General features: G+C 32.6%; 2 protein-coding genes across 2 annotated transcripts; one reads left to right on the top strand and one right to left on the bottom strand.

Annotated features, from left to right (window-relative positions):
• Nucleotides 1–3,333: 3,333 nt before the first annotated feature.
• On the top strand, nt 3,334–19,873 carry LOC135134079 (uncharacterized). The gene is made up of 6 exons (XM_064062675.1): nt 3,334–3,511; nt 16,685–16,968; nt 18,096–18,212; nt 18,264–18,662; nt 18,715–18,892; nt 19,063–19,873. Exons 1-6 carry the CDS (start codon nt 3,485–3,487, stop codon nt 19,282–19,284), a joined length of 1,227 nt encoding a protein of 408 aa, XP_063918745.1. The 5' UTR covers nt 3,334–3,484; the 3' UTR covers nt 19,285–19,873.
• Nucleotides 19,874–20,672: 799 nt separating this feature from the next.
• LOC135134329 (uncharacterized) lies at nt 20,673–21,886 on the bottom strand. The gene is made up of 5 exons (XM_064062969.1): nt 21,836–21,886; nt 21,671–21,751; nt 21,212–21,558; nt 20,992–21,161; nt 20,673–20,790 (listed from the first exon to the last, which is right to left on the bottom strand). The coding sequence occupies exons 1-5, from the start codon at nt 21,842–21,844 to the stop codon at nt 20,738–20,740; spliced, it is 660 nt and encodes a 219-aa protein (XP_063919039.1). The 5' UTR covers nt 21,845–21,886; the 3' UTR covers nt 20,673–20,737.
• Nucleotides 21,887–22,328: the final 442 nt, after the last annotated feature.

The raw sequence follows: 22,328 nt of genomic DNA, 5'->3' as shown, positions 1-22,328 counted from the left end.
CACTTTAAGGCGCTTTAGTTGAAAGGTGTAAATGCTACAAAATTATTATTACTTCCCGAGAGTAAGCGAAAAAAGTATTTTTTAATTGCTTCTTGTTCTGATTTTTATGTTACGCGAATTAATTAACACTCTTTATTTTGTTTACTAACGCTAACCATAATTCACTTAATCGTTGTACAAGTTGTTATCTAGACGTTTCAAAAATATTTGGCTATTTTGCAATTAATGTCTAGAGATACAATCGTTAATAGTGTGTTTATGGATTAAAGTCGACGATTAGAACACCATAATAAATAAAATATTTTATTCTGATTACCGATTTTATCTGAGAAGCTTAAAATTTTTGGACCGTTTTCAAATTAAAAATAAAAAAAAAAAATGAAACGATTTTGTTCAGACCCCAAAAAAGGTGTTTTACAGGGTTATCCGAACAACTGACAGGTTTAGGTCTACGTGAAATAAAACTGGTTATGTATATTTCCTAAGTAATACGAAAGATTACGTATTGATAAGAATTGTGTAACTTTTTTAACGAAAAGTGTGTTTACTACTTTTGGAGGCGATAGTTAAAAATGTTTGGGTTTTTTCCATAAGTTTGTCTAATCTTGGGAGATTCATTTACTGTTTCAGAATTGAATCGCCTATATAAAGGTACCCTTACTATTAGAAATAATAGCGTCAAAATAATAATATTTTTTAAATTCCTTTAATATATAAGTATATGTTTGCGCAATATACTGCATGAAATGACTTTTGTTTATCTTTGTAAAGTAGTAATCAGCATAAAAACCATTTACTTCTAACTGTATAACACCAGTAGTATAAGCAAGTATATAGAGTTGCATAAACAATATAAAAGGTCGCTAATTTATTGGTACTGTATCGTGCTATCTATTTAAGGCCGGATTGTGATGGTTTGACTGTATTATTTTAGTTTTTCATTATTAAATCAGGAATTAAAATTAGACTGCGCACTTTAACATATGAAATTAAGTAGGACATGCAAATACCATATCAATTATAAAAAAAATAAACCATTTTTGATATTTAATGAATTGGATAAAAATCAGAAAGGAAGAGATTGAAAAAAATCTTACTGTCACTAGTTCATTTCGCTAGTAAATACAAAAAGAAGGAACCAACCATATTCACTTAACGAGATTCCGGCTTTGCATGAGTTGCACACATTCTTGCGTGCTGTACCTATCTGTTTTGTAATGGGTTTACAGTGCCGCTGCTGATTACTCTTTCTTGTAGACAGATATTGTTATCTAATTGAGTTACTAACGGTTCCTCACTAGAAGAGACAGTTGTTGCAGTTCATTCTTTTCGTTTCAGTTTCAGTACATACGTATATATATTTACTTTTCTTTAACGCAGTTCTCAATAAACACGATAATCAGGTTTCATCGAATAGGTACTCGTAAATGTTCGATTAATGTAAAAACTAATAAATCTAGAGTAATATAGGTACAAACATATGTAGAACTAAATTTAATACTTTGTACTTTTTTCTTCAAGATTTAGTAGATAAAAATCAAGAAAATAGTAACTTAAATATTCCATTCTTTTATAGACTCATTTTACTGTTCAGATGCTTTGAAATTTTTATTATTTAGTTTAAAATATTATATCAAGTCAAGTACGTTAGTACTTCTTACTTCTATAAAGTAAAACATTATCTGCTCACATAATCACATCTCTAGTGATAACAAGTATATCTGCTCTTTAAACAACCAGTTATTTATTTCCCCAATAAAATATTTTAAAATGAATTGTGTTTTATTTCATTCCATAAATCTTCAGCTAAAAATCGATAAACCAAACAGATAACTTTGCGCAAAACCAACAGATCAATTTGAATCTCCCGCTACACATGGGACACAATTCAAACTTCCCGCTCAAATGTGCTCTTCATGGGCACCACATAACAATAGCGTGATTAACAGCTTGTCTTCTTGTACCATGATATTAATAATAACAGTATTGTATTCCTTAATTTTCGAGAAGGTTATCTTAAAAATAATTCAACTCTTTGTAATGTTAATGATAAAAAATAAACAAATTACTTTAACAAAATTCCTCCACAATAAATTGGGAAAATATTACATTTATTTATGTTATTAATAAAAAGTGCTGTTGTTTTAGGTAGTACAATTAAGATCCATTGCACTTAGGGTAAGGTCTACCTTGTGATGGATGACTCGATTGTAATCAATATTGATCACCTAATATATTGCACACTTCAAAATTAGGGAGGATATACGTGACTGTTTTAGAAACGATGAAAATTTGAACAGAAAAATTAATTGCTAAATTTTATGTACCCTATTTTGTTTAAGAATTCATAAAATTGACATATTGAAAAAAAAATACAAATTAAAGGGAGAAAACGAATAACTTGCATAAAAATAAATGGATATTTTTTTGAGCTATTTTGTGATTTAATGTGACGTTTGTTATTTGCTGACGAAGAAGACACGGTACCAGAGCATCACGATCTTGCATACAGTGGTGTAGTGAAATGAAGCACTTCTTTTTTTTTGACACCCTGTACAAGTAATTATGAAAAATGCGAGTTTTAAGGTTTTACGGTTCTTTTACAATTGTTTGTCAAAATTTTGAGATGAGAGGAATAAACATTTGGTGGGGGTGTAGACACAAATTCTGGTTAGCGATGTTGATAATGACCTTAAAACGTGTGCAACAGTTCAGGCTTTTGGTTTTGTAGTTCTTAAATAAAATTGTAAAGATTTGTTTTACAATTTTGATTGTTCCTTTAGCCAAAAATTTGCGTCATTTAGCATATAATTATTGTGAAAACACAGTAAGTTTTTGTCGTCATATAAGTGTTCGGGACAAAAAAAAAAAAAAACGTATTAGCTATTCAACAATGAAAAAAATCTGTCGCTATGTTTAGAAAATACAAGTTGACATGCAACCGAAAAACTACTCATCTTACCCTACTTTCTCTAAGAAAAATCAGATGGGACTCTATGAAATTGAGCCTAATTCTTAATTTTAAACACAACTCCTCCCTTGATGCCAAAACATTGAATTTAGTTGTTAATGGCTCAAGTAAAAAGTTTCTTATTGAAAAACAAAGTGTTTTATAATGATTGAAAAAAAAACAATATTTCCTCTACAAAGCTAATCAGTCAATCCAGTAAAACTATCACAGATTCTTTAATACTCTAATTGGAGCTAAATCTCCTGAGCATCTATATTTAACCGATTTAAATCACTCGATTGCTATCAAGACGCTCCACCAGATGAAGCTATGCAAGTCCCGTTAAGCGTAACGAGTCCTCCAGGTGTATGTACAAGACATGGTAATCGGGACTGACCAACAGTTCTTCGCGCCACACCGCAGTGTTCATTGCGCTATCAACAATAACACAGGGTGTTAGAAGTAACCGTGCTGCGATCGAATGTTGTGAATCGTTCCTCTGAATCGCACGAAACGTTAACTATCTACAAAAAGATGAAGACCCAGTGGAGGACTATAGCCGTAAGTGATTAATGCTTTGTGTTATTATTATCATTATTTTTAATAAACACATTTAAATATTTTTCTGAATTAGCGTAATTGAGGAAATCGTTTCGGCTTAATTATTAGTATTAACGTAATGATGACTTTCTAGGGCAGAGGTTGTTAAAATTTATGCTTGCTCTTCGTGCAAAAATTTTTCTTACGGTTTTTCTACCTCGAGCGCGAACGTTTCGTTTAGAAACTATCGGTTCTCAGGTGTTCCAGCTTCTTCCGGTTTCAGATCTAGTATCTGTTTTTCTTGTTACATAAAATACGGAAGTTTCTCGACTATTAATCTACAACTGCTATTTACCTTTTTTCTCGAAAAACCTGCACTTTATGAAGTTAATAGACAATAAAAATGCAATTGGTTGCAATCTATCAGTCCGACACAGTTATGCAATATGAAATCGGTCTTAGTGCAAATAATTAACAATATGATTTCTAGTCACACTTCATGGTTAGACGATAGATGAAGATGTTTATCTTTTGTTGTCGTTTAGCAATACAGAAATACGAGGAGGCGTTAGGGAAGTGTTGAACAATAAAATTTTTTCACTGAAGAAAATTAAATAACTGTCTAATATTGAGTTTGCGTTGGATAATATAACAGGAAGGAACGTGAATTATCGGTTGTCTGAAGCTGTCATTTTGTAGGTTAGTTTAACATACCGTGAAATGGTTTATAAAAAGGTCATAAAACCGTGTTTATTTGGTAGAGTTACAAAAGCATACTTACCGTTTTTTTTAATGGCGAAATTCATTCCTTTTACGTTTTGACGGTCATTTATTAATTTACTCGAGTTTTAAAAGCAATTACTATTTATTTATTTAAAATATATTAAAATGCGGTGAATACGGTTATAAATAAAATTTTAATGAATTAGTGGTCACCCAAAAATGTTATCTCGGCACTTCTATCAGTTAAGTTGGCTAATTGGTGGGTCTTTCTTAAAGGGTATAACAAACTCTTTTCTTGTAGAAGAAGATTGAATGTTTTGATATAAGTGTCAGTTTTCAAAGGTTGAAGACACAAAGAGCATTTTTCTAAATTGATTACAATAGTATCTTGTAAATTATAATAATGTATGATATATAATTTAAATTACAACTGTTTTTCTCCTTGCTTCACCTGTAATAAGTCATTTACAATCAAATTATTTCCACACGCAGTCCATTTAACTTCAGATCTTATTGGTCACGCTGTGATTAAATCACTTGAGAAGTATAACATTTTGTACACAAAGTAATACTAGTATATGAAAGATCAGAGATAAATGAAGATTATTTACTTTGCTTTTTACATGCATTTTATGCAACATTTTCTCTGTAACTGTAATAATTAAGATTTAATTAAAATAAAACGACTATATTATGAAAGATTAGAGTTTGATGAAGGTCATTTACTTTGCTTTCTACATGCATTTCATGCAACATTTTCTCTGTAACTGTAATAATTAAGTTTTTAAAATTAAAGATTACTATTAGCTATAGTAATTATCCACAAATAGTTATGTGTTAATAGTTGTTTAAAATATGTTATTTTGATTTCTTCTGTTTCATAAATTTATTCTTTTTTTTATATTATAGATTTTCAAAATTTTAAATTGGATTAAAATTTAAAACTCATTGAATATTTCATTTATAAAATTATTGACAGTAGTGACTGTATTTGAAAAAGTATGGATTTTGTGACAAAACATTTTTTATTTATTATTTCATAGTCGTTTACAAGGATAATGCTTAATATTTTTAATAGAAACACTTCTGTCCATGACTGTAATTGTAAGTTTTGAGTTCTTTAACACCTTCATTATATCATATCTTAATGTAGATCTAGGCAACACTTTTTCCCACTAATTTTCAAGTTGAGCAGTTTATTTATGCTAGTGGCGCTTAAAATAATGAGAAAACACTATTTCGTTAAGATCAGGTTGTATACTTAGCTCAATTATAGGAAAAAAATGCTGATAGAAACCTTAAATAGTCCCTACATTCGAAATTCTTGGAGATTTAATTAACTACACGTGCGATCATTTACTCCCGGGTTTCCAGTGGGCGGTGATTTATTTGACAGTGACATTATTTCAAACTTTATATTGTCAAATCAGTGTATGCCTGTTAAACCACAAAGCAAAATCACAGTGATATTCGCCAGAAAATTACAGTGTAAAGTCTGCATGGGCTATTCATTTCTCACATTAATTTTGCATTCATGAAAAATGAGAACTGTCTATGGTCATTATATTTTTTAATTGATTCTAAATTAAATGGATTCTTTAGTTTAAAAACACTGTGTTCAATATTTTAGATACAAAAGCAACAATAATATCGTTGATAATTTTGAAAATGAAATTTAAAAATCTTCATGAAATAGAAATTGTAGGTTCCAAATTACTTGGCACTTGACAGGAGGTGACATATGATTTTTTCATGTGAACAAATACAAATCTTTTAATCAAAACATCTTATAAATCGTAAATAAAGAGTTCTGAATCGGTTAAATGTTTTTATAATTGTCACTCGCAGAAGAGATGTCGTAAAGACTGTTGAAAACTTTAAATGTTAGAAAGTGATTTTCACTGGTGTTAGATATTTCTCTTTCACGTGTTTACAAGAAGTTTAAATTTTGATTCGCCACAGTTTAAGCCGTTGAATTTTCAGGGAAAATGTTTGTCAACTAATGTAATGAGAATAATGTAGTTTTTTCTGAAATATAAAAAATATTCTAATAGAAGAAAAAAGAAGACATCTACATACGTCTATTCAACGAAACTACTGCAAATTTATTGTAAAGACAGTGAAAATACGTAAACCATAGTTAATAAATTAATAACAATCACATAAGTGCGCCGCAGATTGATGTACCTACTGCTATTGGTTGGTACAGCCCCAACAAATTTACTATCCCTTAATAATCAACTAGTGATTAAGTGTGAAAAGATTAGGCGATAGAACGACCGTAGACCCATAAATATATATAATACACACAGTCATTTGCTGCCATTAAACATCAAACGGCTGTTTTATTACATCATAAGATTCATAAGTATGTTGGCGTGCTTTCATTAAGTGACAAAAGTAGCCATGACGAACACATCGTACAATACCTTCCATAAAAAGACTTCTCCTTTTAACTTTATGACATAATTTATAAAAAACAACATCTTCTTGGCAAACATTATCAAAAAACGCGCTTTCCTCTTCGTCCCAGCATGGGCGTTCTCTTCCGCCAACATTCCACCTAATTGCCTTCACCTTCATGACCAAACACACGCCATTATGATAATGTACCCATTGTTAGAACAAAATTAGAACGCGATGATTTACTTGATGAGGTGACCCTAAAACATGTTCTCTAGAGACCGAAGAAATCACATTAATATGTAACCGGAGAAGAAATTCTTCCAGTGTCAAGTTCTCAAGAAGCGAAGAAAGCTGATTTCATGTATATGGTCATAAGTGACACTTTGCTGTTTCTTGGAACTTGTTGCCTTGTGACTATGCGGCTTGTTTCAAATAAATAGAATGTGTTTGGTGGAATTTGCGTTGTTTGTTTGGAATGGCGTTGTGTCACGATTTGATAACGGGTCAGTGCAGAACCTCTTAATTTGTGCGAGCAATAAAGCTTGTAGGTATTTAATTCAATGGGTCAACGGTTCACTGTTTATGGGTCCTTTTACTTTACAATAACCACCTACAGAGACTCGGCGGTGTTTGTACGGTTAGGAATTCACCATTTCTGATTTGAAAACGAGTGATCTTGCGGTATTCTGGTTGGAGGATAGTGTTTAAGTTCGTCGATGAGATCATGTAGAGTGTGTTTCCTAGAACTAGAACATTTGTATGTCACTATACAAACATCGCACGTTGATCTCGGAAGTCCTAATTTTCCTCAAAATGTCATTCTTACATGTTTTCACGTTTTTATTTACGTTAAAGTTGAGTGCTTTAAAACGTTTTCAAAGTTAATGTGTTATTTATTCTGTATCTGTGTCACTGTACGTCAACTGTGTCGTCAAGTGATTGTTCTATTTATTTATTTATTTATTTATTTTGTTAAAGTGTTTAATTTAGTATTTACGTCAATATAATTGTTTTTGTTAAAAGATACACTGGTTCCGTTTCCGTGCATCTTAAAACATTCATGTTGATATTTTATTGTTTTTTTCTTATGTTAATTAAAATGAAAACTTATTGATTATATTACAGGTAGTATCAGTTGATTCATATATAACTTTTTGAGACATTCTGTGCAGTCAGTTTTAAAACACTACCAACAGATGGGCAGACGACAGACCAAGATAAACAAGAGATACGTATTTTCGTTTTTTAGAAACTTTAAAAAACCAGGACTTACACGTTAGTATTGTAATTAATTCCAAAGGGACTATCTGTCTACATTTCCTATAATAACATTTTTAATTATTCATTTATGAAAACGTTCTTTCTGAGCAATGGCAATTTTGCAAAATGTAAATAATCGCAACCCTGTTTTACAAAGGAGAAAAAAATGTAACGGTAAAGGAAGTTACATTAGGGACTGAGAAATGAAACTTTGTTATTTTCTTGCGAAAATGGCACTAAACTACAAAAATAAAATTTTCTTAAAAGTTGCTCTTAAGTGGAAGGACTATACCTTTTATGAACTTCGAATTAGGAAAATCAATTAGGAAATTATTAGGATCAACATAATTTAGGCACTGCGTATTTATTATTTAGGTTTTATCTGAACTGGGGCGTCTATAATATACTTATCTAAATTAATTTTGTTACAAATTATATCAACAATTTTGGCATCTTCCCGAAGAGAAACAGTTTAATGTTAGAGCAAATCCTGTTTTTTTCCTTTCGTGAACCGCCGATGAAATTTGACTCTATGTTTATAGGTGTTGCGGGAGTGTGAAACGTGTTTGTATGAATCTAGTGCACGGAATGATCAGGAAGAAGTATAGTTGTCAACTTCTGTGGTGATAGAATTCCGAATATTTAAGAAGGAAAAATTCAGGTTCGATTTTTTTGAAAATTTGATTATATATTTTTACAAATTTAGTGATTTTTCACTGGTTTATTATCGACGAAATTGATTTTGTTTTAATTTTTTGTGAATATGCTTAAGTCCACGGAGTAGTTTCGCGGCAAGTTTGCCACATCATTTCACATGAAACGCTCTGTAGGTATGGTTGCGAAATAAACCCATACACCGCCCCGATTCGACGCTTGTGGATTTTCGAGTCTGTGCGGCGATGATGGGTGACGGCGGCCGGACGACGTTCGCTAAAGAAAAGCCTGGAAGCGGACGTCGCGATGGGTGTTCCAGATCAAGCCTAGAAGCGGTGACGGAGATCTTCGAGAAGGACCGCGTGCTGTTTAAATGGGAACCATCGTCGGGAGCAGTCAGTGCAGTCCAGACAATGAGAGAAGTAGAGTCTAGTCAAATCCATTCCAGTCGAGTCGGAATTATTCTGTACATAATCGTTGTGTGATTAATTCACGCCGATTTTAAATACCCGCTCAACGTAACAGTGTTAAAATAAAATATTAATATGGTATTTTAAAACCAGTATTTTCTATTATTCATTCTCTACTTTTTAATTGCGTCAATTTTTGAACAGTTTCGTTTTTCTGTAATTTTTTCTGATATATGTTTGGGAAAATTATTTATTTATCAAATAGATGTGAAATATCTTCCTGAATATTTTTCTTAGTATATTTATGAAGTAATTTTTGGTATAAGATTTGAAGCTTGTTTTTCTTCTGTAAAAACTTTTGTTTTTAATGAAATGTAATTCGTGCACGGAAATAAATACTCATTTTTAGCCTCTTCAGGAAATTATATATTTTTTTCCATGAAAGGGTACATAATAATTAGATATTTATTTCATTTTAACGTAGAAAAAATATCTCATATATATGCTACCAGTGTTTTTTTCCGGATATTAGAAATTTGAGAAATTTGACAAGTCAAAATCAACTAATAGAAAACATTTTGACAGTAACTTGGAAATTTTCGGTTTGTCTTTATTAATACGCAAACGCCAAATTAGCTCGTCAAAATAAACTACAGCTATAAATTTGATAGGCAAAAAACATCATGAAAATGCATAATTTTGACTAAATCTTTAACACCTTTCCAAATTTAATTAGTTTTTTTTCTTTCACTTAAATTTAATACCTCAGAATGTGTTCAAATCAAATTAGTCATTGCTTTGAAGCGAAAAGATAACCAACAACGCATGGGTTAGCCCGTCTAGGGAAATTCCTCCTGCATGCCATCACACTGCACACTCACCGCCTCTAACCTACCAAAACAATATCACCTGAAATTCTATCACGCAATCGAGCACCTGACTCCGGAGACCCACTTCTTCGTGACCTTGGATTCGGCTGCGTCCTTCTCCTTCAAAGGTTATTGAACAGATTCCCCCAGGTCGACTCTTGTTTTTGGTACAATATCACCAGCGCCGCAGATAAACTGTACATATGTAAATTTAGTTTCCAAGAAGAATTTGACGTCCCGTTAACATCCAACTAACTGTATAACACCTTTTAATATCGCATCGCTCCGATTGCTCACTTACGTGCCTGCATTTTGACCAAATCGACCGCCATTGCTCACACGCTGCGTGCCAATTATGCTAATGGTATTACACGGGAAGGAAAGTAGTTGCATCGTTAAGACTTCTTCAGATCCACCGTTTAAAAATCCATTCTGGAGCAAATAGAGCGCGACGGAGACAATCGCCGCTCGTTATCGGTCAGTAGAGGTTTTTTGCTGAGTTGGTGTTTTGTTGGGTCGTGACCCAAAAAGCAGAAACGAAAATTTGGTAATGCAGTGGACCTACGTTGTGTCGAATGGGTGAAATGACATCCCAGAACCACCATTTCATCCAGGCTCGTTTACACTCAATGTTTTCTGTTCTTTCAAATTATTAAGCTTGCAATAAAAATTTTTGGTTTGAATAAGGCTGGAAGGATGGAGGCTGAAATTACGTAAGTCAACGAGTTTCGTTTATTTCCTTATGAACATCGCCAGGTTTCATTTGTACAAAGCAGAGTAAATAAAAGCACAATGTTACATGGGATGGGATTTCATTTATTTCCGTAAATGCTGATCTTTCAGGAAGCTAAACATACAGTTACTGTAAAAAATTTTTATTAAAACCAAATGACCAAAACCCTGTTGTTATTATACACAGCTTGGTCACCTAGTTATAGTATACTCGTATGTGAAAGTTGAGTATGCATGAAGAGCACTAACTTTTATATTCCTGATGATAACGGGACGTAAATGAGCTGAAAGCACCATATGTTTAAGATAGTCCTTATAAGTTTGTTTGTTGAAGGGCGACTAAACCTTTTACACAGGTATAAGTGAAAAGTTCGAATTTAATCTTTGCGGTATAATCCAGTTTTTTACAGTCATGAATTCCAAAAGGTAACAAAATGTCTTAGAGGAAATCGCGTTCAACCAATTCTATATTTCTATCACCTTCTTATTCTTAATATTCTTATTATTTAACACTTTGTTTTAGGTACCAAGATTTTCTAATTTATCTAATTCACTAAGTATTTGTATGCAAAATTGAAGAATATGTACCAGTAAAAAAATTGCACCCACAATAGGTTTTTACAATATGGTGTTGGTGTGGTTATTCGTAATGAATTTTTAGGGAACTTCAGCTTTTCCTTCTAACAAAAGCTCCTTCGGTAATCGACTAGCAGTGGAAAATGCTCTGAAAAAAAAATATTATTGTTTCCCTAAAATGAAATCGAAACCGTTCATCTATAGTCAAAGGAGAAAATATTCACAGAATCAAAACAAAAATTAATAAAAAATACTAGGTACAATAAATAAATAAATACAAAAATACATATCGTCTTTATTAACAAAAAGAATGTTTTCTTGGTGGCGAAGTTTAACTCAGTAGATATTTCTTCATTAAACACCTACAATATAACGTTAAAAATATTGTTTGGTGCGACTTTGAAACTAAGTTGCTGAAGTGGTCAGATATGCTTAGTCGACGGCAAATTTAAACCATTACTGTATGTTGCTATATTAAACTCCATCAAAAATTCAAAATTAAAATATAAATTTCGTTAGGAGTTCGATTAAATTTTGTTTGAAAGAACAGTGATCTTTCACAAGATAGTAGCTGACTAAAAGGAACTGTGCTGTGTTCAGAACTAATATTATTAAAAAATAAATAACGGAAAGCTTACACCCCGTCCTGATGGTAACGGGCAACCTGTAAATGTTCAGTAAGAAACTAAGATTTTGCGAAACCGCCACCTTAAAGATTTCGATATCTTCATTTATTGCTTGAAAATGAAATTTAATTAATCTGTCCGTTCGTAAAAAAAAACTTATTCAAAGCAATGACATAACTGTGTAACTTACAGGCAATATTTTGTCATTTCACTTTATCAGATTTTGAAAGCAGTTGAGTGAAATATTTTGAGCTGAGTTGAGCCCCCAGAGAAAGAAAAATACTAAAAAACGTAAAAATCGTTATGTAATAATTAAAAATTCAAAATGGTTATTTAATTTACTACTGAAATTTAAACCAAGACATATTCTCAATCAAAATGAAGTGTTACTAATTTAACTAATTTAATGAAATTATTTATAACGAAATACCGGGTGATTTAAAAAAAATTCTGCTCTAGTTGGCCATGACACGTACGTCAGCAGTGAAATTGAAACGGCTGACATAAGCGTCATGGCCAAGTAGAACAAAAATTAAAAACAAATCATTCAATAAAACTGGCAGCAGAAAAAGGACAAAAAATCGGTAAATTGATTTGAATTCTAAACAAAAAATACCTCTTTACAGTCGTTATCGGTTTGACAGGATCATAACTTTGAACTTAAATTCTTACAAAATAGGAGTATCATATTACTCAAATGTCGGTCATTTTAAATTTGTGTGCTAAAAGTAAAAGTATATTTTTGCAGTTGTTATCATCTTCATGAAATCACAATTACTTGTTCATTCGAAGACACAGATGAACATTTGCCGCACTGTCAGAACAAGACTCACGTGTCTCAAAATACGATATAAGTATAAATTAAAATATAACTAAAAAATCACCAATATATTTTTGCTTCAATAATACCGACTATTTAGTATGACAATCAACTATTAGGTGCCAGCAGAGTTTGAAGTGGCTATAAATGCCCTTTAAAAAATATAATAACAAAATAAAGGTCGACATACATTTTTATAGAAATTTTGACTTACGATAGTCTTGCTCTCACACTGCAAATTGTAGATTTGGTTAAGTTATATTCAGATGTAATTGTTTGTTTATGTTTTGCTTGAATGATGAGAGAAAGCATAAAGCATCAATCTTATTTTAGTTCTTTTGGTTGAGAAGCATCAGCTACGTGAAGAACAAAATGTTTTAAATGTCTTCAAGAATTGAACAAATATATACCTCTGTTGAAGACGGATAGCACCACAGATCCTGCACAATAATTAATTGTCCTTAAGACTATTACTACTTACGCTGACACTGAGACGAAAAATTGCAGATTAATTGTAAGAATCAGTGGTTAAATAACGATTTCAGCGCTTCGGGAACAAACTAATTACTATTTTATTAGTTATACATACATTAATACTTTACCAACCCTCTGGATCCAACTCACCCACAGCGAAACCCATGCCGTGGCGATAACTTTACCGTTTCAAATTTAAAAGCGGTCAGTACAGTTTACCGGACCAGGCGGAGCCGGAACTCATAGGAGCAACCGGAAGCGGACGCGTTACTTTATACAAAACGTTTCGTGTGAAGCATCTACAGCGCTTCGCCGTCTTCGAGACTTAGGAGGAGCGGTGGGCGCAAATCGACGACCCAAGCGTTTTCCGTGTTTGTCAGAGGCGAGACTCGGGCGGAGCTCTTCGTAATTGTTGGCCCGGACAAAACGTTTTCGTGTTATCTGCGTTATATAATTTGTCGTGTCTATGCGCCGTGCTATAATAACCTACTTTGGATGTCTTTTTTATATAACGGTATAATCCACCTGAGTAATGTCTCTTTCAGGAGGGTAATTGGAGCATATAACATGGTTTTTATTTATTTTGTTACTATCAAAAGTTTGATGTAACGTCGGTGGTTTTGTTTGGCTGAGGTTGGCACATGTTTTTTCTTTGTGGATTAGTGGGTGGTGGCTGGCTCCAAAATGCCGCCTTATAGATGTGGGGCAGGAGATTAATGTGGAGCGTAACCACTGCCACTAGCATGATTAGGATGAATTTTTTCTGGGAATGGAAATGTGTGCCGGTGACGTAAGAAGTTGGATATAAAAAATACATAAATTTTAAAAATGTGAAAAATCAAGTAGAAGGAATGCAATAAATCTTCACATACATGTAAAGTTTTAGATTAGTAGAAGATACACCTGCCACGTCGTTATTAACATGTTTTTGACATTAATTGATAATTTTTTTAAATTTATGTCGAATTTTTAAAATATTCGTTTCATAAATGGTAGTTGTAATAACTAATGGCTTACTATTTTATCTGACTGTCTCGCTAGGTTTCCCACTTTCTTATGTCTACGGTTAGATATGTGTCATCTGTTCACCGTTCTACGAAACTAATAATCTCTGAAACTACTGAACTGATTATTTTAAAAGTTCAGGGGCCGGTTTACAGAACAGCGAGTTAAATATTTAATTCTCGATTAGTTTAACAGAGAATTAAAATGTGGAATATGAGCCCGTGATTGGTTGAAATATGCGCGTTGCCTCGCAACGGACCTCAGTTAAAAGTTAATCGCGAATTAACTTTAACTTCGCTTTCTATAAATCGGGTCCAGGTGTATTTAAAAATTAATGTGAAGGTGTTAAAATTATTAAGTAAATTGTACTTTACGTGTGGTTCACCTTATTTTTAATTTTTTAGTATATAGGTTGTCTCAAACGAATGTTAAGTTTGACTTTTAATATCATAAGTCATATAAATTTTTGTAAGTATATAAATTTGACGACACAGTTAAAAACAAAATTGGCAAAATTACATTTAGTAATTTTTCGAAGAAGCTATATTTTTTCGACTGAAGTTCAGGGGTGTGAGAAGACGAATCTTTGATTATTTTTTCATTCCGTTATGTCAAAAATATAGAACTTAGTTTAAATCGCATTTAGTCTTTGAAATATCATTTCTTGATTATACGATAAGAGTAGTTTTCTCCACTCTTAATACTTTTGTTACTTCTCGATGTCTCAAAGAACTATTGGAATGTGGTGGTTTTGATATTTTGATAGCAAAATATCCTCGTTTACATCTTTATGTTATTTGTACTATAATCACTTTAGAACTTAAGGTGTATTTTAAAATTGCTGCGAAACTGCGAAAACATTATCCAAAAGTCTCTTTTCATCCCTTTCAAAGAACTGATGACGTCATCTCAAGGTTTTATTTAGTATAGAATATGGCGTAACGTTCTTTTTTGTCTACGGTGTAATAATTCAATTTGTTTTGACTTTATATATATGAATTATTTCAAAGAAATAGAATTAACTAAACTTCTTTTAGTCACTCTTTTAGAAAGTTGATGATGTCATTTAAAAAGCTATTCTGTTCCAAATTAAGTATTTGATTTAGAAATAAATTTTGTCCCAAACTAAGTGTCCAGTTACCACAAATACATATTGTCTCCACTCTAACATTTTAAACGAAGTTTCTTTAAATGCGTTTACAAAAAAAAAAGAATTCTTATTACCAAAACAAAACTTCGGAAGTTTTTTTTACATTAAAATGTTGCATGCCCCAAATTCATGATAGACAAAACTTCTTTATCTTTAAAAATAAAGGTAATACCTACTTAGCAAAATACAGAAATCGAACACTTATTTTGGGACAGAGGGGGAGTATTTAATTTATTGGACAATACACTGTATGTTGTAAAATTATAAATCGTGTCAGTTTATAATGATACAGTAGCTGCATCAAAAAAAAAGACATTGACCTCACAACGTAAAAAATTATAGATAATTGTAGAGGACTAATATCAATCTGATGTTGAAACTTTATAAGATTCTACTTCTTTTGCTTTCTAGGTTTGTTTATATTAATCATAGATATAATTCTAAAAATAATAAAAAAAAACTAACAGGAGTATTATTTATGGAATGTTAGGTTAATAAAAATATATAGATTTGTTTCATGGTGAATTTCGATATAAATATGAAGTAATTGTCAATTTCAACAACTAGGTGTTAAAAAAAAATTCCTATATAAACTGTACAAAATTTACATTTGACACCAAAAAATTTTAGTTTAACGTTTCTTTAACAAATATTTTAGGTGTAGTCCTGAAAACTGCAATTTTTAGTGGTATAAAATATCATCTATGTTAAAATCTTGAGACTTAAATATCTCATTTTTATTTATGTAACACTTCTTACCCAAGCAATTTTAACATATCTCAGTTAATAATACCTAATAGTACATTCATACCCGGCAAAATTGTGTTTCTTGTGATTTGTGTGCCGTAAGATCCATTACATCACACAGACGTCACAGCGTGATTGATAAATATGTACTTAACGCAACTAAATAATTGGACGCAACCTTATTTTCTGTTTTCTTCAGCGAGAGGTTTTCTCATTACACGCACGAAACCAAAAAAATTTAATCCCGAGTGCAATTGTCACTTTTACTATTACGAACAACCATTGCAAAAATATCACGATCTCCTTAAAGTAAAAGTATTAATTGTGCTAATGGACGTAACGGTACCAGGAATACTAATTTTTGCCGCATCCTTTAATGCAAATACTTTTCAACGTTCATTGACTTTTATAAGTAACGTTAATAATAACGTAACAAGAAACTATGCTATGTAATACCATAAAGGAAAGTACACAAAAAGTAAAGCCGTGTAAATATGACACCCGAGCTGCTAAAAACAATAAATGGAAATAAAAACACAGCAAGCAGTTAGTTGTTTTTATTTTTGTTTTTACCGAACAAAATGAAATTTTGAAGATAAGGTAAAAGTTAACTGATTATGAAAACCACAAAAATTTTGGGAATTGTAACCAAATTTACCATGAAGTGACAGCCAAAATCTGAATGACATACCGACTACTTGGACTTTCTCTCTGCCATTTTTGCTTATTCATATTTTTTCAGATTTTTTCTCTGTGCATTGCAAACGTGGTGGTTGCGAATGAAGTTCCACCGTCAGAAAATGCAGCCGAAGAACCTCCGGAAGGTTACTACGCTTTTGTGGAATCACCCAATGCGGAACCTCCACGTCTGAGGCCACCATCTTATTCATTTGCCCCTGTCGACTGCAAAGAGGATGATCTTAAGAGCCCTCACGCGTCTCCCTTTAATTTATGTGGAGATCTAAACAAAGGGACTATTCCTAGAAATCCTATGGGGCAGAATGTGTTGGGTTCTCCCTATCCTTTGTAAGTAGATCTGAGCAAACAGTTATCTATTTCTGCGTTTTTTTGCCTTTTGACGGGAGAGTTGAATTGTTCTCGCAAAGTAAAATTAAAAGTGAACAAAAATCCTGAGTTGAAAGTAAGATGTACAGGACAAAAACTAAAAGTTGGTGAAAGACTACTTGGTCTATGATTTCTTGAGGTAAATTAACATTTCACTTGACGAGAAACTGAATTTCGTAATGGTTAAATTATACTTACAAAAAATAACGTCACTCGTCTATTTTACTGTAAAATGCCATGTATTATTCAATACTTCGTTATATTTTAAAAGTTGAAGTTGGTGCTTACTACTGTACACGCAATTCCGCAGGATTTGATAATTTCAGTTTAGACTTTTTAGGAAGAATTTTTACTCCAATTGGGCATAAAAGAATTTTTTCTTGGAGATTTAAATATTTTAGCCTAACACTAAACGCGTGAAGTGCTAAAGAACTCGTTTCTTTATTGTTAACAAGTTTTTAATTAATTACACAACAACAGTTGAGGACGATATTCAAAAAAACGGGCCCTGGATATGATACCAAATTTTTTAGATTGAGAAAAGTGACTACTCTTCAAGGACTTACAACTGTTTTTCTTCATAGTCTGACTTAGAAATGTCACCGGCCCAGGAATAATAGTGTTGGATAACAGTTAACTATAACAACAGTGTATCTTGACTTTTCAATTTGAAAATAAAATTAAAAAGTAAATAAATACCACCTCGTGGTCTCGCTGCACCAGTTTTTTGGAAGCATCGATGTGGCATCTTTTCCTGTTGTTTTTCTGCGGTATTTTTGTATTAAATTTTTAGCATTTTACTGCATTTATTAATACTGTAGCACCGATTTTACGATTTGTGGTATTACTTTATAGTTTCTTGTATGTATTTCAGTTACCTGCTTTTCTATTATTATAAACTCTATACTTTGAAAAAAATTTAGTTTAACGTTTTGTTTTTTAAAAAGGTAAAGTTTTAATAGTATTATTCTAAAGAGTGCTGATCACGAAATCTTAATATTCAGGCAATTTTTTTAATGAAATAAAACTTCGCTTGATAATAAATATGAATGATGTTTGACTAAAATTCTTCATTCCCTCTTTAATAGCGCCCTCATCAGAAACATGACACTGAAATACCTAAGCCGAACATTACCAATTCTTAAGGCGGACGAAACATTACCCAAAGTTGCGCAGCTCCAAGATGACCTCATTTCACAAAATACGTGAGTAGAACCCACAAAACCATCAACAAACCACTAATACATCCTCCGCAGAATAACACCATTCCACACGAACGACCGAGTTAAGAGAGACACTAGGACGGCAAACCAAACCACAGACAAACAAACCTCCAAGAATGCCACTTCTACCCCAGAAACCAAAGAGCGGAAAGGACGTAAATTCTGCGACCAGGGAGGACTCTTCTGCATGTTGTATAAAGCCATCAACGGAGAACCTTACACTACGACCACCGTTACCCAGCAGTCTTCGCAGCTTCCAGTGGAAAGAAGAGACGAGGTTGTGCAACCGAGGTATGAAGGACCTCCGACTCCTTGTCCTGCGAAAGTGGAATATGCTACTCCTGTTTTTGCGAAGAACTATCAAGGGGTGTGGAGATACGTGGTTCAGATTCCGTACGAAGGGTACTTCACGCAGACAGTTGAAGTAACGAGGTGGGAAAAAGAAAGAGTGTGTAAAACGGTGTATTATTTATTGTTGTTGTAGATGTTTGCAATCACGTTGCCACTATTTAGATGGTGGGTGCTTGTCTTCTCCACGATGGTCGAGTCTCTTGGTTGCAGAAATTTATTATCCTGATACCGTTTTGAGTAACAGTGATACCGTGAATCCACCCAGAAGTCCGGTGGCGGCGTCGCAACCACCTTCAGTACAAGATTTTCAGGTACATTTCATTTATTTATTTTGTTAATTCAATTTCATTAATTCATAGAATAGCTCCATTTAGACATAATAGAAATATTTATCTGTTATATATAAACTCTGATTTCTTGAACGAATTTTTTTTTGAAAATTTTGCAATAATGTTAATTGCTAATTTTATTACTGTTTCAGAATTATCAGCAATATCTCCACAAGAGGGCGGGTCTTCAAGCTGCCCCTATTGACTCCTCCACAACTTCCAGGCCCACTCATTGTGACGGCGTAGACGCTCTTGGCTGCTTCCAAGTGCGACTTTACTACGACTGGTTCCTGATCCCAGGTTCTTGTAAGTGCTGGAGACCAGACTACTTCAACAAATACGTCAGGAGGAAATCTACCACTAGCGATCTCTAATTTTCACAGTTGTTTAACGAAATCACAATCGAGAGACTGTATTATTTATAGACCACAGTTATCCTTAGCAATGTAAATTATGAAGGGTATATTTTTCTAAAAAATGTAGCGTACGTCTAGTCTATATTTTGACACAGAAGATAATTTTTTGAAGAAATGGGTCTGGGGTAATGTGAACCATTAAAACATTATAGGTAATTTCGTCTTGTGATATCACACCTCCTGGAGTGGAAATGAGTGAGTTTAATCGAAATGTTATTAAAAACCTCCAGTATGTTTTATTTATTGTTTGTGCTACAAAATCGCACAGTAGATATTGAGGCAGCACTAGGTTTAATTTTGTGGTATCATATACACATATACTTTTTAACTTTCATTGGCTTGCACAATATAGGCTCATGAAGGTAAAAGAAGTAACGTTTATGTGACGGTTTTTGTTACAATGCTGACACGAAACAAAGTAATTTGATTGATGTTTGAATTAAATTGCTGTGTTTCTTCCAAGGGGTAGGTAAAGGTTGCGGAGTTATTTCGCACATAATGTATAAAACAATTGTAAAGATGTCTCGATAATAAACTGTTACTTAGATGTGGGTGTTTATTACTTCCTCCACTATCTTAAAAGATTACCTCGTTTGTCATATGTATATGTTACACAAGTATTGCAGAAACGGCCCACTTCCTATATCGACAAAGAAAAAATAATTTAAAAAATCCTTTCCCTAAAGGAAAGAAAATCTGGATATCAATTTATCATTCATTCTATGTGTCATTTATGGTGTTCAGTCGTTTAATTTCATAAAATAAGAAATGTGCATATATGCGAATGTAATAATGTAAGTTAATGTGTGTTAGATTTAGTAATATCTACTATGGAAATCTTTATTTTAAACGTCGCAGTAAATGGTCAAGACACATGTTTGCTCTCGTTTTTAATTTCAAAAATGTTCTGCAACATCCTTTCGTCAATGCTTTGGACTCATTGTTCAATTTTATGTTGCAACAGGAACTCCTGACTGCTGAGACAATCTTGTCAAAGATGTTTGTGAATTCTGCTCGAGTCGTCTCAAATCAGCAACAACTTCCTCAGAAACTGAAGATCTTCCAGGAAATTTCCTTTTGTTGACACTATCGATTCGAATAAATCTCTTAATTACATCTTTAATGTGAACCTCTACCGATGTTTCTTGAATTTGCAAATCAGGATATTTGCCCAGATATTCTTGCTTACAAGTGATTACAGAATACATTCGTTAAACGAACCCAGAAAGTATACAGCAAAAAACTAAAACCCAACAGCGATTCTTGTGAATCTAAAAGTGAACATCGATTTTTAAGTAGATTGTCTTTTAGGATCAAGAAATAAAAATTCTCTTTTCTTTCGGGTGGAAAAAATATTTTTTTGTTAAATCACAATATCACAATACAGCATTGTGCAATACATATTCGAATGCTAAACAGAAATTAGCAAAATAGTATCGTCGGAGTTGTCTGCTTGTGGTCTTTCTGAAAAACGAAATAAATGTTAGTCATCTTTTCTAAATCGACTTCAAGTAAACTAGAGTAACTCGACAACGCTGCATCAGAATGATCGGAATAATATAAAGCCTAAGTAGAGGCTATTTTGACAATACATCCCAACACTAGCAGCTTCAGTTTATAACATACAATTTTAGTTAAGAAATTAAAAAAAAGTTTTTACTGTACCTTCGTCTTGTTTATTTTCTACTGTATTGACTACAAGTCGTTCATCTTGAGAATTTTGATCTTCCACACTCGAGGAATTGCCGTTTTCAGAATTAATTTTCTTTTGACGCCATTTTCGATAAACCATGACAATAAAAGTAATGGCACTGACTCCAAAAGCTCCTATTCCACTAAAAGCTCTAACTTAGCGAACATACTAAAATTTCACTTTTTTACTAACCCATGTAGATACCATTTATTTTCCGACAAGAAATCGTACACATCCTGTCGAATCGACTCATGGGACTCATGGGACTCATGGTTATTCGTATTTGTTTCAGAACACATAGTGTCAATAAGATCTTCAAAAGCACTGTTTTGTGGAGAGGGTATTTTTGTATTGTCTAGACCAAAATGTACCTCATTCTTTAACTCATGCGATTTAGGGTCTTCAATATTAAAAAATCTTGCTGTGTTGTCTCTGTAGATTGATTTATAAAGCGTGTTAACGTCTTCAGTCTTAAATGGATTTTGAAGCGAAGTTTCAGGTATTGTTTTATCAAAAAGGTCATAAAAATTGAGATTTTCCTAAAAAATTTAAAACGACTGAGTTAAAATTTTCACGGCGAAAGTAAGAGATAAACTAAATTTCTCATAGGAAAGCTATCACTTTTTTTTAAAAAAGCTGTGCGGGACTTACCTGCACTGTACAAACACTAACTGAAATTTGATAACTAAGATATAAAAATATTTTGGACGTTGCACAGTTCAAAATTCGATTCTAAAAAAAATAAAATAAAATAGAAAACAATAATGCATTTGCTTTAAAATTCAATTAAAATTAATTGTTGTAAGTATTACTTACTATTATCATTATGATTTTTAATAAATTGGTAACGTACTTTTACACTTGTTTACTGTTACTTAGTAGTTTAATAAATAAGATTATTTAACAATACTGAACTCTAATATTGTAAAATTCTGAGCATGGTTAGTCATTTAGATAAACTTGTAGCTAATAAAATAGTGCAAACTGGTGTGACTGACGACTTTGTGGTAAGGACGTCCCCATTTCCGCTTAGACTTTATTTCAATTGTTACGAATTTAATCACTGCAGTTAGTCACTATAATTAAGACCACTAAAGATATGCTTTTATTTGCCTTTTCAACCCCCAACGCAAAAAGAGGCTTATTATAGCTTTGAGCCCTTTGTCTGTGTGTCTGTGGTACTGTAACTCGTTAATTTTTCCAGTCGGGGGTTTGTTAAGTTGCACATGCTTTAAAAAAAGTAGTATCGGGTTTATCAACAAGAAAGGGAAATACATCATTTTTATTACAGAACTCACCACTAACCCGG

This window comes from Zophobas morio, unplaced genomic scaffold, assembly GCF_036711695.1.
Source record: "Zophobas morio isolate AGI-343-1 ecotype UQ-CSIRO unplaced genomic scaffold, CSIRO_AGI_Zmor_V1 ptg000023l, whole genome shotgun sequence".
Lineage (NCBI taxonomy): Eukaryota > Metazoa > Arthropoda > Insecta > Coleoptera > Tenebrionidae > Zophobas > Zophobas morio.
The sequence above is the reverse complement of the archived record's forward strand: the minus strand, read 5'-3'. Positions and strand labels throughout refer to the sequence as shown.